We start from the raw sequence: 18,429 nt of genomic DNA, 5'->3' as shown, positions 1-18,429 counted from the left end.
TCTTCCCAACCCAAGGATCGAACCCACGTCTCCTGCATTGCAGGGAGATTCTTTACTGTCTGAGCTACCAGGGAAGCCCTGAAGGACCATATATTCACATATATAAAACTGGCTAATACAGAGACCCTGACCTTGCTGGGAAAAGAGGTTAGAAATATTAGCACTTAGAAAAGTCACTGTCTTGTTGGGAAACTCTTATTGTTTCAATTCTGCTAACCTTTGAGAAATTTTCTAATTTCTTCTAATTAACAGAAGTGGTATCCTTCACCACTTCTGTTAAATAAACTCCTTAACTGGAGACTAAAAGGGATACACTGCAACTGAACTAGTCTCTCCCCGGCTGAGAAGGCGTCACCATGGCCTCAGACACAGCCAGCCTCCGAGTGGTATATGCTGCCTTGAGCTTCGTCCCTCACTGGGAGCTTTCCCCTCCTCAGCCTGGGCAGGTTTCCTGCCTCAGATTTTTCTTTATGGGGAATAATTGGGTGCTACTTAATCACAGAGTTCCATGGAAAAGAATATGAGTGGACTAAACAAAGTAGACAGTTAAGTAGTTCATAGTAAGTTAGATCTTTTTCTTGGGAAAATGAAAAATTCTTGTTTAAACTGTTTTTGTTAAAAAATTTGTTAAAATTTTTTTTTGTAGAGAGTTTTATAAAGCACAGTGAAAATCACTTTTCCTTCCTCTGCAATGCTCACTTCCATTCCTCAAGGCGAATAGTTTATCTTCCTTGTGTTTTTATCAAGCATATAATAGCGTGGTGTAGCTTAGTTTGTTTTTATAACACCGAGATCACATCATGCATGTGGTGTAGTTTACTTCTTCCACTTGGCAGGGCAGCACAGACGTGTTTCTGTGGATGTGCTTTAAAGTGCTGATGTCCCTCCCTTTTTTCTTGTCTTTTTTAATGCTTAGTTTTCTTTACTCGTGTTTCGAGTAATGAGTTGATACCTTGACCTCCAAAGAAGACTAATAAGTATTTTTTCTTAAAACTGTGAACTCATGGATTTTAACATATTTGCTGTGCTTTAGTCCACTTTAGTCATGAACCTTTAGGCACGGATAGCCCCATCCTTGTTGAGTAGGAGCCTCTTTTGACGTGACTCAGTCGGCGTCACTCACTTTCAGGTAGGACAAGGTATTCCAGGCTGTTCTTTCCTCCAAATTAGAATTTAAATTTGGGTTAAGCCTCAGTTTTATTGTGTGCTGTGTTTAGGAAAATTTGTCTCACTAGGTTTAATCAGGTCTCCCTGCTGCACCCCTGGGTGTGCCTTATCAGTCCATCGCCAGGTATGTGTGAGAGCCTGCAGGTGCAGAGAAGGGCAGCTAGAGCCTGATCTGTAGCCAGCAAGTCACCTCTTCCTCCCAAACCAAGCAAACTACAACCCAAACAGCAAAAAAAAAAAAAAAAAAAAAAAAAAAAAAAAAAAAAAAATCCTTATTATGTCCTCAGAATTTTATCTTTTATCTTAAGACTATTTATGGGACATCACTGATCCATTGAAAAGAAAGCAGTTTAGTGTTATATACAAATCTAGTGATTTATTTTTTTTTCAGCTTTATTTTACAGTAACTTACATATAATAACACTCACCCATGTTAAGTGCCTAGTTCAATAAGTTTTGGAAAATGCAGTTTTGCAGCCAACACATGATCATATTTCCATTACCCCCAACTCAAAAATTCTTTTGCCCCCTTGCAGTCAAGCCTTGTCCCCAGCCCAGTACTAGGTGAACCACTGACTGTCTTGGATGCTCTAGTTTGGCCTTTTCTAGAATTTCATATAAATGGCATCATTATGCTGTATAGTTTTTTGGTGTCTGGCTTCCATGGGCTTCCCTGGTAGCTCAGATGGCAAAGAATCGACCTGCAATGTGAAAGATCTGGGTTTGATCCCTGAGTCAGGAAGATCTGGGGAAGGGAATGGCAGTCCACTCAGTGTTCTTGTCTAGGAAATCCCTGGACAGAGGAGCCTGGCAGGCTACAGTCGAGAGGGTGGCAAAGAGTCGGACATGATTGAGCAACTAACACTTTCACACTTTCTTCCACTTTGTGTATATTTTTGAGATTTATCCATGCTGTTTTGTGTATGAGTAATTCAGTCTTTTTTTTTTTTTTTGACTCCGTAATATTCCATTCTGTGGATATACTAATACATTTGAAGTTGGGTTGTTTCCCTTTCTTGCTTTTGGCTATTATGAATAATGCTGATATAAACACTTGTGGACCGGGAAGTCTGACGTGCTGCATTTCACGGAGGTTGCAAAGAGTAGGACAAGACTTAGCAACTGAACAACAAACATTTGTATATGAGGCTTTGTGTGGACATGTGTTTTGATTTTCTTGAGTAGATACCTTGGAACGAGGATTCCTGAATTGTATATTCAGTGTATATTTAATTTTTCAAGAAATTGCCAAAATGCCCTGACTCCTGCAGAAGCTACTCTGTCACCCCATCTTCTAATTTTCTAACTTCTCATGTCCAGCCTGCTCTCTGGAAGTCTTCCCTTTCCTGCCATTTCCTAGTTCTTCAGTATCTTACTGCCCTGCCTTCCCAACATGCAAAATAGCTGGTTTATGTGTGTACTTTCCACCTTTAGTGTATAAAAGCACAGACTCTGATAGCAGTTACGAGGGTTTGACTCCTAGCTCCACTGCTTGTTTAATTCTGTGACCCTGGGCAAAACCTAACCTTCTACCTCCACTTTCACCATCTGTGAAATGGAAATGAGAATAGGACCTTTCTCTCATTTTTCTTTTTTTGATTTATTTACATTTATTTTAATTTTTTTAAAATTAAAATGAAATTTAGTTGACTTACAATATTAGTTTCTGATGTGCAATATAGTAATTTGATATTTTTATAGATTATACATCATACAAAGTTATTATAAAATATTGACTATATTCCATGTGCTATACAGTATGTCCTTGTAATTTATTTTTTTAAATTTTTATTGGCGTATGATAGAATTGATGTGAAGCTCTTCTCATAGTGCTTGGTGCATAGTGTCTGACCATTCATTGTTAGCTGTTATTAGAGTGTGTGTGCGTGTGTGTGTGTTCTGCAGAGAGGGTGTTTCTTAGTTTTCATTCTTTAAACTTCAATTCTCTGTTCACCTTCTTTTCATCTGAAAGGATCTTATGAAATTAAGCAACTTAAGTGACAAAATATCACAGCAAGCATGCTTCTGAAACTCTGAGGTATAATCGAACAACTGTATTTGCTCATCTGGAATGTAAAGTTGGAAGTAATAATAATGGATATTTATGTAATGCTTTAACTTTGAGTATTTTACCCTTTGCTGACAGATATTTCATAGTGAAAGACTTAGAAGGTCTAGGGCTGCCATTTCTTGGTCTTTGTAATAGTGAGACGCCAGACCAGTCCATGATGTGATAAACACAGATGGGGCAGGTGAGCTGTCTGAGCTTTTTATCAGGAAATTGTAAACATGAACTCTATAACCTCTCATGCCAGTCATCTCTGCCATGGGTCCCGTCGTAACACAGAAGGCAGTAGGTAGTATATAGAAAGGGCCTTCCTCCTAACACAAGATCCCTTTGACAGCATTTCTCATCTGCCTCTGCCTGAACGCTATTGTGAAAGCTAACTCGCCTGTGGTTAATTTGATATTGTTCTTCAAATAGCATGATCTCTATATTATACCGGCTTCCCTGTGTGCCCAACTTTGGAGATAGGCTATTTTGTCAGGGTGCCACTTAAACTGTTGCAGCTATAATTGAGCCCCGCATTCTGAGTGTGCATCATTGAGCCTAATATTCTGAATGTGTCCCAGTTCTCTGGTTGAAGCTGCATTCTTCCGTGAATCAGCCTGAAATGTCTCCATCGCCTTTCCAGTCGCAATATCATGGTATTCATTTATTATATTTGGGGTGAACATATACTTTATCGTCTAAATAGGATACTTTTGAGAGTAAAAAAGGACACAGTAATTAAACTCAGGCACCAGGCATAAAACCAGAATTGGCCTGGACACATAAAATTATATGAAGTTGAACTCAAATCTGTCAGATACTCAAGCAGCTGCATTTTTCTGAATTTAAATTCAGAACTGTACTTTTGTTAAAGTTTCATTGTGTTGATGTTTGTCCTGTACAGATTATTTCAAATCTAGATTTTTGTCTGTCAAATTAATTATTCATCCCCATTCTGTGCCATGTGAAAATTTGATACACACCTTTCTTGCCCATCCTTCCCAGTTGTTGGTAATATAAAAGTTACCTCCCCAGATCCACAGCACCAGCTCATCTCCACTTTTAAACTGAGGCCCAGGATCTTAGAGTGTTCCCGTCTCAAATATTTGCATTTTAACAGGAGACAAAAATGAGTAAAACCTTTTGGAGCAGAAAGAACAGAAATCTAACAATTGTTTCTCAGGCAATTTGACAGGTGTTTTCTCTGCAAATTTTGAGCATCTTCCATATACTAGATATTAGGTGCTGAATGCAGTGCTGTGCACTGTGCTTAGTTGCTCAGTTGTGTCTGACTCTTTGTGACCCCGTGGACTGTAGCCCGCCAGGCTCCTCTGTCCATGGGGATTCTCCAGGCAAGAATACTGGTGTGGGTTGCCATGCTCTCCTCCAGGGGATCTTCCCAACCCAGGGATCAAACCCAGGGGGATTCTTTACCATCTGAGCCACCAGGGAAGCCCAAGAATACTGGAGTGGGTAGCCTAATTCCTCCTCCAGGGGAACTTCGTGACCCAGGAATTGAACCAGGGTCTCCTGCATTGCAGGTAGATTCTTTACCAGCTGAGCTACCAGGGAAGCTGAATGTAGAGTTACATGCAAATATGTTAGTTATCAAAAATACCATCTGATTGATAGGCAAGGTTGTAAAGGTAGAGGAGGTGTTTCCTCTACAGATTCTGAGCGTCTTCCATATGCCAGATAATAGGTGGTGAATGTAGAGTTACATGCAAATGTTACTTAGAAAAAGGTGCCATCTGATGGATAGATAAGGTAATAAAGGTAGAGGTCAACTAGAGTGGGAGTGAAAAAGAGGAAGATATATTTCAAAGGATATCTTCCTGTTCTATTGTAATTGCCTATATAGAAACTTTATGGGGCAATTAATAGAAGGATAATTTTTATTTCATAGTAAAAACTGGATTTCAAAAGTCTATAAATCAAGAAAAATTTCCTTTGATCATGTCAGTTTTCACTCTCTTGACAACAGAATTCCTTCCTTCTTTTGTTTCCTTTCCTTCCCCTCCTTTTCTCCTCTCTTTATGTAGATTTGTTTTTTAAAAATTTCATTTCCTTTAACCCTAACCTGTATTCATGTGTAATCCTATAGAATAGTCACTTTCAAACACTTTGTATTGCAACTCTCAGTGTGGAATACTGAATACCGTATGTTTCACATCATAATCCAGCATGTAACACACACACACACACGTGTACATGCACACACACACACAGACACACAAAGCAAGTTTCTTGAATAGAATACTTGCTAGTGCAGTGACTTCTGTTTACCTTCTCTTTTCTTCCCATTCCATTTCATTCCATCTCTCTTGAAGCTCCATGCTGATGTAGGGTAGAAACCATCACAATATTGTAAAACAATTATCCTCCAATTAAAAATAAAATAAGATTAAAAAGTCAAATGCCATTTCATTCCATCCCATTTCATTTCAGTCCATTCAAAAAGGGCTGACTGAAACCAAGTATATTGACTTCAAACTTGGTTTGCATAATTATAGTTTTTAAAACAATTATTGTTGTTCAGTTGCTAAGCCATGTCTGACTGTTTGTGACCCCAGGGATTGCAGCATACCAGGCTTCCCTGTCCTTCACTCTTTCCCAGAGCTTGCTCAAACTCATGTCCATTGAATTATTGTCCATTTACTTATAAATTATCTGTAGAGATAGATACTTTATGATCATAATCAACAAAAAGTAGTTTTACTTGGGCACAACTCTGCAACAATAGTGATGATTAGGACTTTGTCATCTTTTTTTTTTTTTTCCCTATGGGTAAATATCTGCTCACAGAGGACCTAGCATGAGACGGTGATTTTGTTTTGGTTCTCTTGTATGGGTATAACAATGAATTCAACAGCTAGATAATGAACAGCAAGAAATTCTTCAATCTAAATATTACATAACTCTCCATTACATAATTATAACTTGGCATAAAATATTTTGTGTTCAACTTTAAAAAAGTTTAAGCCAGGAGTTATTATTGCCATCCTGCAATTGGTTTAAAAAGCTCATCACTATAAAGTTATTTTACCTGTCTTAAAAGTTTAGTTATTCAGCTATTTGAAAATTACTGCTTTTAAAGTGGAGGCCTTGAGACCATGAAATATCCTGCCTGATTGTTTCTAGGTTGCTACTTTGTTACTTCTATTAAGTCAGAGTTGCAGATACTCAGCCCTTTTTAAAATACATTTTTGGGTCCTTGTAGGAGACATTTGCCAAGAAGGCAATGACACCCCACTCCAGTACTCTTGCCTGGAAAATCCCATGGATGGAGGAGCCTGGTGGGCTGCAGTCCATGAGGTCGCTAAGAGTAGGACATGACTGAGCGACTTCAGTTTCACTTTCATGCATTGGAGAAGGAAATGGCAACCCACTCCAGTGTTCTTGCCTGGAGAATCCCAGGGACGGGAGAGCCTGGTGGGCTGCCGTCTATGGGGTCGCACAGAGTCGGACACTACTGAAGTGACTTAGCAGCAGCAGCAGCAGCAGGAGAGGTTTGAGCTTCCCAGGTGGAGTTAGTGATGAAGAACCCACCTGCCAAAGCAGGAGACATAAGAGATGTGGGTTCAGTCCCTGGTTTGGGAAGATCCCCTGGAGGAGGGAATGACAACCCACTCTAGTATTCTTGCATGGAAAATCCCATGGACAGAGGAGCCCAAAGAGCTGGACATGACTGAAGCAACTTGGCACATATGCACAGGAGAAGTTAAGCATCTCTAGGAGTATGAAACCAGGAAAAGCTAGACTATCATGTTGTGTTTTGATTTCAGTAAATGTACCTAAATGTATCTCTTAGCATGTATCAGAATTTTATTCTTTTTATGGCGGAGCTATAGTCCATTGTAAGTGTATACCACATTTTGTTTGTCTATTCATCTCTTGATGGATGTTTGGATTTCTTTTACTTCTTGTAAAAACAGAGATTGATCTGGAGTAAATCTAAAAACTATTTTTGAAAATTTAGGATAGATCTTCAGTTTCAGTTTCTTCATTTATCAAACTAATGCTAACCTCAAAGGGTTTTTAGAAGAATTAAGTTAGGGAATGTGACAAGCTCTGATACATAGGAGACACTATAAAAGTGTATTATATAGTTATAAATGAAAATACAAGTAAACACATATAAAATATATATAAGTATTCTGTATATGTATGTCTATGTCTATATGTATGGTGTTGGTAGTGGTTTAGTTGCTCAGTGGTGTCCATCTCGTTTGTGATCCCATGGACTGTAGCCCACCAGGTTCCTCTGTCCATGGAATTCTCCAGGCAAGAATAGTGGAGTGGGTTGCCATTTTCTTTTCCAGGGGATCTTCCTAACCCAGAAATCAAACCCACATCTCCTGCTTGGCAGGCAGATTCTTTATCACTGAGCCATCCTGGGAAGCCCTATGTCTATATGTATACACACACACATTTATGTATGTATAAATTTGCTTCAGTTTCTTTCAGACTTGATATTTGTGTATTGTGACTTGAAGACTTGTGTTTTGATTTTGGAATCAGCCTGCTTATTACACATTTTTTGATTGTCAGTGTTAATATGAAACTTTAAGAATGGGAAATTGATTGAAAATTATAAATTATGATGTTTTGGTAGTGAATTCTGCTTAGGCCTAGTGTTTGCTTAGTGCTAAAATTAAAACCTTGACAGGAATGAAAATAAGCATTGGTACATTTGAATTTTATTTTTCTGTCTCATTCCAGAGGAAGCAGAATATAACATTTCATTTGTTTTTGAGAATTTAGCCATTAATGTAGGAATCAGGTAATAAATGTTTTTGAGACTAAGATATTGTAACATTCCTATTGATGTCTTAACATTTAATTAATTATATATGCATATGTGGCACACTGGGCTTCCCTTGTGGCTCAGCTGGTAAAGAATCCACCTGCAATGCAGGAGACCTGGGTTCAATCCCTGGGTTGGGAAGATCCCCTGGAGAAGGGAAAGGCTACTCAGTCCAGTACTCTGGTGTGGAGAATTCCATGGACTGTATAGTCCATGGGCTCACCAAGAGTCGGATAGGACTGAGTGACTTTCACTTCACTTTCATGTGGCATACCTCCCATGATAAAACATAAATGTTCCTTTGAAGTATTATAATTGTTTTATATCTATCTATCTAGATATCAGAAATTATATATTTATAGACGTAGATAGATATCTATGGGGTTGCAAAGAGTCGGACTCGACTGAGCGACTTTCACTCACTCAGATAGATATATTTCAGAGGATTTCAGTTCACATTCTGACTTAATTCCTTACCAACTTTTTGGATTTGAGAGAAGTATCAATTTCTTTCTCTGGAATATAGAGAAAATTATCCTCGCTAACTCTCAATGTTGTTGTGAAGATCAGATGTTCTTCATTATGAATATGCAGTGCTCTCTATAGTTTACGAGGTGCTCCAAGGCAGTTAACTGTATCGAGCAAACCAAGTATGGTATCAACATCTGTCACTGCGGGGCCAGACAGTCACTTCACAGGGCTTTCAAGCATCCTGTGTGTGATTGACCTTGTGTATATTTGTAAGTTATTTCAATCTATAGATTCTGTCTTGAATGACTAAGGCAACTTACTTTGAGCTTTTACTCCCTATGTCAGAGAAGGAAAAGGTTAGATTTTATCTGGAGCCCCTTTGAATTGTAACATTTTCATAATCTACAGGCCTTTTCTCTCCTTCTTCAGTAGTAAAAATAGCTGACTTTTGCTTAGAAGAAGCTATCCTGCAGTCTTCATGCTGGAAGCCACGTATTGTGATAAATTTTAACGTGTGCTAACACCTGCAGTAAATTTTCTTTGGCCTTTGTAACATTCTAGAGGACGCTTCCCCTCTTAGACATCCTCTATCCTTGCCTTTGATCATGATCAGGGAGTAGATGTTTGGTTTGAAATTTCCACGCATAAACAAAACAAAACAGACTCCTTTAAAAAAAAACATACACTAAACTTAAAGAGTTCTTTAAACACATTGTATTTCAGGATACATTTCTTAGAGAAACTGAAAAATAAGACGAGAGCTACAATTATATTTTTGGCCAGTGAATGTGTACCTCTCTCTGACCAACTGTTAATTCTAATTGCTGGCATCCAGTCACTCCTCATCTGCCTGTCCCTGGCCCTGGGGAGAGTTTTGTTACCACTTTCCATTTTATCATTGGGAAGGGCCTGTTGTCTTCATGGAACTCTGCTCCATCCGGTTTATATTAAAAACAGGAGAAGCTCAGAGGCTCTCCCTCCCCACCTTTCTCCATGTGGAGATAATAAAGCCCTTGGCAGCCACATTCCCTGTAATCAGCATGAGGTAATTTTACAGGCTTCCATGAAAGAGCCATTTGTTGAATGCCTGCTTTGTGACACCCATTTGCTGATGGTTTAATGTCTTGCCTCATTTAAATCTTATGACATCTCTTGGAGGGAGAAGAAATGAAACAAAGTTTTCTTTCCACCATTACCAAGGGAAATTGTTGGCTACTACATAACTTGAACTTCATGTATAATAACCTAGAATAGAGTCCTACAGACAGTTTCTGGGGTGCAAAAGCTGCCTTGTATTTTAGGAAGCACTTGTATCTGTACAAAGCAAAACATTTGAGAACTATTTAGTGAGGTATTGCGAGTAGAAATTTAGACTGGTTTCCTTCCAGACGCACATGGAGTCACTTGGGAAGGTTAGTTCTTTGATTTACAATGTTACATACTGAGGAATCAGAGAAGGCAATGGCACCCCCCTCCAGTACTCTTGCCTGGAAAATCCCATGGACAGAGGAGCCTGGTCGGCTGCAGTCCATGGGGTCGCGAAGAGTCGGACATGACTGAGCGACTTCACTTTCACTTTTCACTTTCATGCATTGGAGAAGGAAATGGCAACCCACTCCAGTGTTCTTGCCTGGAGAATCCCAGGGATGGGGGAGCCTGGTGGGCTGCCGTCTCTGGGGTCGCACAGAGTCGGACACGACTGAAGCGACTTAGCAGCAGCAGCAGCAGCATACTGAGGAATACATGCTCCACACCATTTGAATGGCTTTCATATTTCTTCCCTCCATGAGCACTTATTAGAAGGTTTAAGATGCCAGCAGATCTTTCAGTTTAACGTGAACACTTCTGGGAGGTTTGATTTCCTTCCGTGGTTTTAAAATAAATATTCCAATTTTAAGACTTTTTTTTTTTTAACAATATTGCTTGACTGAACATAGCCTGTTTAGTCAGATTTATAGCATTTTCTGACCTTCTATAGTTCTGCAAAATTGCTGGCCTTAGATCTTAAGGTTAAGTTTTTTTTTTTAATTTAACTCGAATTACTTGCTTGTAATTACTTGTTTGTGCTTTTGATGTTTGCTCTATGAAGCAAACCTTGCCTTTTTTTTAAAAATTATTCTTTGAGGCTTGAAATGCTAGAGATTGTTGCCACCTAGTTAATAAGTGAAACTAAGTAGCTTTGTAATTAGAAAACTCCCTGAGGTCTTTTTTCCTAGCAGTATATACATCTTTAAATTTAGAGAACGAGCAGACAGAGGGGTTCCAGAGTTCTGGAAGCAGGGTGAGGAGGGTGGTGAGAGTGGATAGATAGGTCTGGATTCCTGCATGCCAAAGAAAGTGTTAGTTGCTCAGTCATGTCCGACTCTTTGTGAGCCCATGTAGCCCACCAGGCTCCTTTGTCCATGGAATTCTCCAGGCAAGAATATTGGAGTGGGTGGCCATTCCCTTCTCCAGGGGATCTTCCCAACCCAGGAATTGAAACCTGGGTTTCCTGCATTGCAGGTGGATTCTTTACCAGCTAAGCCACCAGCGAAGAGAAAGGAAGGCTTTCTGTCAAGGCTGTACCCATGCTGGTGCTAGTTATTGCTTCTGCATGTTGTAAAAGATACTAAGGCTATGGTTTTCCCAGTGATCGTGTATGGATGTGAGAGTTGGACTGTGAAGAAGGCTGAGTACCGAAGAATTGATGCTTTTGAACTGTGGTGTTGGAGAAGACTCTTGAGAGTCCCTTGGACTGCAAGGAGATCCAACCAGTCCATCCTAAAGGAGATCAGTCCTGGGTGTTCATTGGAAGGTCTGATGCTGAAGCTAAAACTCCAGTACTTTGGCCACCTCATGCAAAGTGTTGACTCATTGGAAAAGACCCTGATGTTGGGAGGAATTGGGGGCAGGAGGAGAAGGGGACGACAGAGGATGAGATAGCTGGATGGCATCACCGACTCGATGGACGTGAGTTTGGGTAAACTCCAGGAGTTGGTGATGGACAGGGAGGCCTGGCGTGCTGTGATTCATGGGGTTGCAAAGAGTTGGACATGACTGAGCGACTGAACTGGACTGAACTGAACTGAACATGGTAGTGCAGACTTCACCCTCTACTTCTTGCTGTGCTTTTTCAGGGAATTAAAGAACTGTATACAAAGACACATTGTGGTGTCTGAGACTGTGGCATCAGTGAAGGGGTGAACACCTTGTCATGAATTTGACATTTTGGGGTTACGTTTGGGTTTAATCTGAGAGCTCTACTTTTTGAAGCTCTTTGCTGAGAGCTCTGTAAGTGTTTAGTCACTTCTTTATCTTAGTAAAGCTACTGCTGAATGAATGAAGCAATATTAAGAATAATACCTTACATTTGATGCTTTATTATAGGGCTTTTAAGTTCACAGAGTAATTTCACAGATTTTCTTTTTTTTTTTTTTTTGCTTATTTCAGCAGCCCTGTGAATTAGGTGTAGCAAGTATTATTACCACCTTTATTGTGCCGTAAATTTAAAATCAGACAGAATACGTGACTAGCCCAAGAACAGATTTTTAAAAATGTTTTCTAAAGGAGGTAGAGGGAGAGTCACACACACACACACACACACACACGCACACCACTGTTACCACCAACAGCATTTTTGCAGAGGTCTGAATGCCCTGGGTTTCTTCCTGTCAACCAGAATAGTCCTGTGATGATAGTACCCACAGGAAGACTTCAATTATTTACAAAATGAGATGCCTCCTGGGGAGGTGGCTGAGGAGAACTAAACAGGTGAGGCTCTGAAAATGGGAAGGGCTTTGAAAATCTAAGCCTTAGTGTCTCAACCAGGGTGGGAGGATGTCAGCTAGACGATCCTGATTTTCCCTCTCCCTCACCCTTCCCCACCCCACACTAATAGGTAAGACTAAGCCTGTCGGTTCTGCTGCTTTCTTTTTAAATCTGCTGCTGCTGCTAAGTCTCTTCAGTTGTGTCCGACTCTGTGCGACCCCATAGACGGCAGCCCACCAGGCTCCCCCGTCCCTGGGATTCTCCAGGCAAGAACACTAGAGTGGGTTGCCATTTCCTTCTCCAATGCATGAAAGTGAACAGTGAAAATGAAGTCACTCAGTGTCCAACTCCTAGCGACCCCATGGACTTCAGCCCACCCTAAAACTCCCATATGCCTAGATCCTCCCTATCTCTGATCATACTGGCAGTGGACTTTCATGCTGGGCTTCTCATCTTGTTTATGTCATCCTCCACCTGCTGTAAGAGCTGAAAACCCTAAGAATAGGGTGTTTTCCCTGGGGTAAAGAACATACTCCTAACCTAGAACATGGCACTCTGCAGACCCGGATTTCAGCAGTGTTGCCGATTTCATTTCACAGCCTGGAATGTCATTTTCTTGACTGGTTGGTAGGTCCCTGGACATTCTGCTTCTCTGCCCTTGTACCAGCCATGGACTCTGTTTGAGATACCCCACCGGCCAAAACCCCTGAGCATTCGAACCTTCTTGCCAACATGCTGAATTAGTTTAGATTCTTTTACACTTGACTTGTGTCTTCTCTGGAAGACTTTTCTGGATCCCCCTAAACAATGTGAATGGGCTCTTGCATCTTTGAGGCTCACATCACCTTCTCCAGAGCCTCGTTGTGAAAAGGCATCACACAGTTGATGTCTGTTTCACCCACTAGACTGAGAGCTTTCTGAAGACAGGGTCTGAGTCTTCACACCTAGAGGCACAGCCTACTAGTCAACCCTAGTTGGCTGGATGTTTGGATGCTTCACAATCGCTTTGGCTATGATGATGAGGACTGGGACAGTTTCTTTGCTAGCTACCCAAGGATACCATTCATTAAGAGTGCTCTTGGGGTGCTCTAGAATTTAGGAAAAAAATATTTTCTTTGTCAAAAGACTATTTCCTAATGGACTTAACTAGGGATTTGAAGTAATGGAGAACCCATTTTTTTTTTCTTTCTTCATAGATGAAGGTAATCAGAAGTAGAGATTGCAGATTATGGAGTTGAGTTCTACTTAAATATAGACTTGTATTTTTGCTGCACTAAACAGTGTAGGGAGAAGGCAATGGCACCCCACTCCAGTACTCTTGCCTGGAAAATCCCATGGATGGAGGAGCCTGGTGGGCTGCAGTCCATGGGGTCACTAAGAGTTGGACACGACTGAGCGACTTCCCTTTCACTTTTCACTTTCATGCATTGGAGAAGGAAATGGCAACCCACTCCAGTGTTCTTGCCTGGAGAATCCCAGGGACGGGGGAACCTGGTGGGCTGCCGTCTCTGGGGTCTCACACAGTCGGACACGACTGAAGTGACTTAGCAGCAGCAGCAAACGGTGTAGGGTTTGGCTATTTGCCTAATATAGGACAGTTAAAGCAGTCTGCTGTATTACTTTGGGAGTACTCTTTTGGACATCTCACTAAACAACCTTCATATGCCTGCTTGTAAAACTTGTATATTCTCTTTGTAGATACTAATATATAGGAATAGTTTCTAGGGGTTATCAACTATGTTGCCAAGGAAAATGGTTTTTAAATCTAGTTATTTGGGTTTTGCACACTTGTGCCTGGTGAGGATTCCTGTCTCCTGCTCTAATTATGACAGTCTTTCGACCTACTTTGAGCAGTTACAAGGTGTCTGTTTTCTGCTACTTACAAAATATTTACTCATCCACATCAATAACTTTTAGACCAGAAGTTAATAATGTTTTCTATAGGTGTATATGTGTAGAGGGGAAGCAATCAATAGAATTTGTATTATTTCTAATTACAAGCTATAGAAAAAAGTCATTATTTCTTCTGAGTTTTAAAACTTCCTTAAGTAATTTACAGTAATATTTCTTGATCATGTGTGCCATTAGAACCAAAAGGAAGTGAGATTTGAAAAGAGATTGTCTCGGACTTCCCTCGTGGTGCAGTGGATAGGCATCCACCTGCCAATGCAGGGGACAGGGGTTCAACCCCTGGTCTGGGAAGATCCCACATGCTATGGAACAACTAAACCCCTGTAACACAAATACTGAGCCTGTGCTCTGGAAGCCTGATCTGCAACTAGCGAACCCATGTGTTGCAACCACTGAAGCCTGTGAGCCTAGAGCCTGTGCTCCACAACAAGAGAAGCGACTGCAATGAGGAGCCTGTGTACAACAGTGAAAAGTAGTCCCTGCTCACCACAACTGGGGAAAATCTGAGTGCAGCAACAAAAACCCAGTGCAGCCAAAAATAAATAAATAAACAAAAGTATATACAAAAAGAAAAGAGATCACCTCATTTAATTCTATACTTAATTTTAAAGAGAATAATAGAATGAGTATATATATATTTATAATATAGTCAATAATGTGCCTAAAACTGACATTTGAGTTGACTGAATTGTATCTTTGGAAATGTATTTGAAAAATGAAAATGAATGTGAATATTAACACATCAGCCAAAACAAGGTTAATTTATTATATAGAATTTTTAACAAATTTTTGTGAGATAAATGAAAATAATGTTTGAATCTTCTGTAACAATACTCCTTTACTATAGAATATTGGGAATTGACCTATATTCTAGATTGTAATCCATTCCACAAACATACAGAATCATTAACAAATAAAAGCAGTGTTCAGTCAAACTTCAGTTTTCCTCTTTAAACAGAAAAAAATTGTTTTTTCACTTAGAGATATCACTATATTATTCCACTATGATTTTCTAACTTAATATTTAGTAGTAGAGTATAATCTTAGTTTTTTGTTTTGCTTTGTTTTTCCGTTATAACAATGCAGTACAAACATTATAACATACTGCATCTCAGATTTCCCACCGTGTTCACCCTTGGTATGTGTAACCTTGGGGAATAGATGACTGAAATGTGATTGCTTGATTGCTGTGATTGTTTCTACTTCTTCCATCACTTTTGACTGTCAAAGGTACATACCATGTATAAGTAATTGATTGTGCAAAAGTCAGATAAGGCAAGGAAAGACACTAATTTGGTTCTCCTGACTTTCTAAGACCAGGTACCCCATTATAATTAAGAAGTGCTTAATAATGTTTACATTGGTTTGGTTTCTTTGTAAATCACATTAGCTATGGTTTCTTTAAAAAAACCCTAAACTAATGAAAAAGGTGGTATTTTAACAGACTAAATAATTATTTGAAAAGAAATGTTATAGGTAGAATTTAAGAATTCACCTGAGTATGGGCTAAATGATGTTGAAATGTTATTTGTACTCAGACATTCAAGATTCTAATACTCAGCTATAAGGGAAATCTAAAAAATGCTGGTCTCCTTAGTTACAGTGTTTTCATTTGTTGATTTGTCATAGACTGCCTCTTTAAGGTGTGCCCTATGAACCGATATTCTGCTCAGAAGCAATACTGGAAAGCCAAGCAAGCTAAACAAGGGAACCACACAGAGGCGGCCTTGCTGAAGAAATTACAGGTAAGGACTAGCCTTCCATCTCTCTGGCTTAACATAGAGCAAGTACAACAATAACAAAAGATCTGTTCCATAGCTTAGTGATTTCCCTCAATACACTGAGATCCAGAATAGATGTGGCAACACGCTGAAAGTGGAAAGGACTTTTAAGTCTATTTAATCAGTGTATGACTACTGATTTCCTGGTGTGTAGGTATTGTATTTCTTGCTATTTATCAGGGTGTGCCAGACCAATTCAGATATTCACATCACATTGAAAACCAATTCAGAATCTCTGCAGGAATATCAAATCCAGTTATATTTTACTTGATAGAGTACCCAGTTTTTTTTTGAAAAACTATCAGAAAAAAATTGAAAGTCTATTGTTTCTGATTTGGACTCTGTAAATTTAATAGGACTTAGTTTGTCATTAAAATTCCTGTTACTTTTAGAATTGAAACTGTATTTTGAAGCTTTTGAAATTTATCTGTTTGGCTTCTCTAGCAATATTCCTTCTGAAAATAATTTTTTAAGACCAAACTGCTTAGTCCTTTTTCTGAAATTTCTAACATAAGAGCATATCAATATGTTTTAGGCTACATTTCAGCATTAAACTGAGAGAATTGTCACACATTATAATCATATATTTAGTTACTGCCCCACTTCTCCCTAAGCACCAAGTTTAAAGTAATCCACCTATTTTAGTCTTGATAGTATTCTTTGTTCCTAGAATAAACCTTTTTTTCTGTGTCAGCTATTGTGCTTTATTTGTTATGGTTTCACAGTAAATATTTGATAATCACTTTATAGCATGCTGCAGAACTGGAACAAAAACAAAATGAATCAGAGAATAAGAAGCTATTGGGAGAAATTGTGAAATACAGTAATGTTATACAAGTAAGTGTTTATTTATTTTCGTATAAAAGAGATGAATATTTTATCGATAATTTGCATTTGGTAGGAATGCCAACCTGCATTAAAATTTGGGGCTACAATAGTTTGTTCTTCGGTCAGATTTATACAGACAGTGTGATATTTTCAGTTGATATTCAGCACGTCATTCTATATGAATAAATCCGGTATGTAAACATATGAGCTTATCTAGATGAATTACACAAATTATTAAATCAAAAGGAAGAAGATGGGGAAAGCTTGTAATAAAATAGTCTTTTAGAATTAATGAGACTAAACATGTAACATATGAAGCTTTATCTTTTCATTTTGTAGGGAGGAAAGTTTTCAAATTGTACTTTTAGATGAGAACTGTCCTTGAGTTATTATATCTTCTATTTCAATTAGTATGCAAACTGATTTATTTCATCAGCATTTCTTTCTTGTGCTTCACTTAGATCTTTTAATTTTTTACTTGGATAGTTGTTAATATATGCCCCACCTTGTTCCAAAAAGAATGTAAGGCATTTTCAAAAATACCTTTCACATAACAAGATAAAATAGAAATAAATAAGGTAGCTGGATCAAAGGGAAAATACTGATTGCATGAATAAATTGAAGTCAAAGGTGAGACATGTTTATCATATCCATGTTGTAAAGACTGGTAAACTTTGAGTTGAAGCCTTTTTGTTGCTTGTCTAGGTATAACTCCAATATTGCGATATTCACATATTAGTAGAAGGCCGGTACAAAGAACTAAGTCAGAAGTTTGGAAGCACAAACATTCTCAGGAAGAGGACCAGAGAACTGTTTCTCCAATGAGCTCTCATAAAGAGGACACTGTTTAATATAGTAAACAATGGCCCTAACAACTTCCTTACCATAAATGCTACAATGAGGTGTTTCTTAGAGCTGTTTCAAAAAATAACATCCCCTAATGTTTTCTTATTGGCCAGTGGCCAAGTGCCAGAGCACGGGACCAACAGAGCAGTTCTCTGATGGGGCAAGAGGAGAGCCCTGGGTCTGCGACTCCCTGGTTGTTACAAGTTAATCCCATAATAGACTGTGTGTTACCTGTGACTGAATGTCCCTTGGGTGGTCCTCCATAACTAGAGTTTCTCTTAGCCAAGTCTTGCTTCATATTAAGTGCCAGCAAGCAGAGCTTATGTTTCTTGTCAAGAATCTGACATGCAGATGTTTCCCAAAGTGTTAAGGGCTGAGCCACGCCCTTTTAACAGGGTGGATTCCAAAAGGACTGGAGTTGGCCCCTGAGGGTTTTCACTGATTTCACTGGAAATTTCTGAGATAATTTCCTTCTTATTTTGTGGATGTTAAAATGACCATTCTTTTTTTTTTGAAATGATTGGAATAATAGATGGGAAGATTATTTGTTTCAGTTTTCCTAGTCAGAATAGTGTCTTGGAAAGGTTTTGCCCATGGGATCCAAATGTCCCCAGCAGTGGCACTCCTGCCTTCATCTGAGAAGGAGCGGGATCATGTCCTCTTGTGGGAGTGGCAGAGGTTGTTTAGGACCGGCAGCTGGTCTCACACAAGGGGATGAGGGCTGGTTTTAGGCAGGGGTGGTTAATAATATGAAGTGGGTTGATGCCTTATTCCAGTTCCTTGGTTATCCTTTAATATAGTTTGCTTTTGTGGCCGGG

The 18,429-nt window shown here is 39.2% G+C and overlaps 1 protein-coding gene across 2 annotated transcripts in view; it reads left to right on the top strand.

Annotated features, from left to right (window-relative positions):
• The window catches only part of ITPR2 (inositol 1,4,5-trisphosphate receptor type 2), a 589,849-nt gene that overhangs the window by 108,246 nt on the left and 463,174 nt on the right, over positions 1-18,429 (top strand). For both annotated transcript variants that reach the window (XM_025285009.3, XM_025285008.3), the window contains exons 3-4: positions 15,786-15,901; positions 16,688-16,774. In XM_025285009.3, the coding sequence (XP_025140794.1) occupies positions 15,786-15,901; positions 16,688-16,774 (203 nt within the window). The remainder of the gene's footprint in view (positions 1-15,785; positions 15,902-16,687; positions 16,775-18,429) is intronic.

Source organism: Bubalus bubalis, chromosome 4 (genome assembly GCF_019923935.1).
Source record: "Bubalus bubalis isolate 160015118507 breed Murrah chromosome 4, NDDB_SH_1, whole genome shotgun sequence".
NCBI lineage: Eukaryota > Metazoa > Chordata > Mammalia > Artiodactyla > Bovidae > Bubalus > Bubalus bubalis.
The sequence above is the reverse complement of the archived record's forward strand: the minus strand, read 5'-3'. Positions and strand labels throughout refer to the sequence as shown.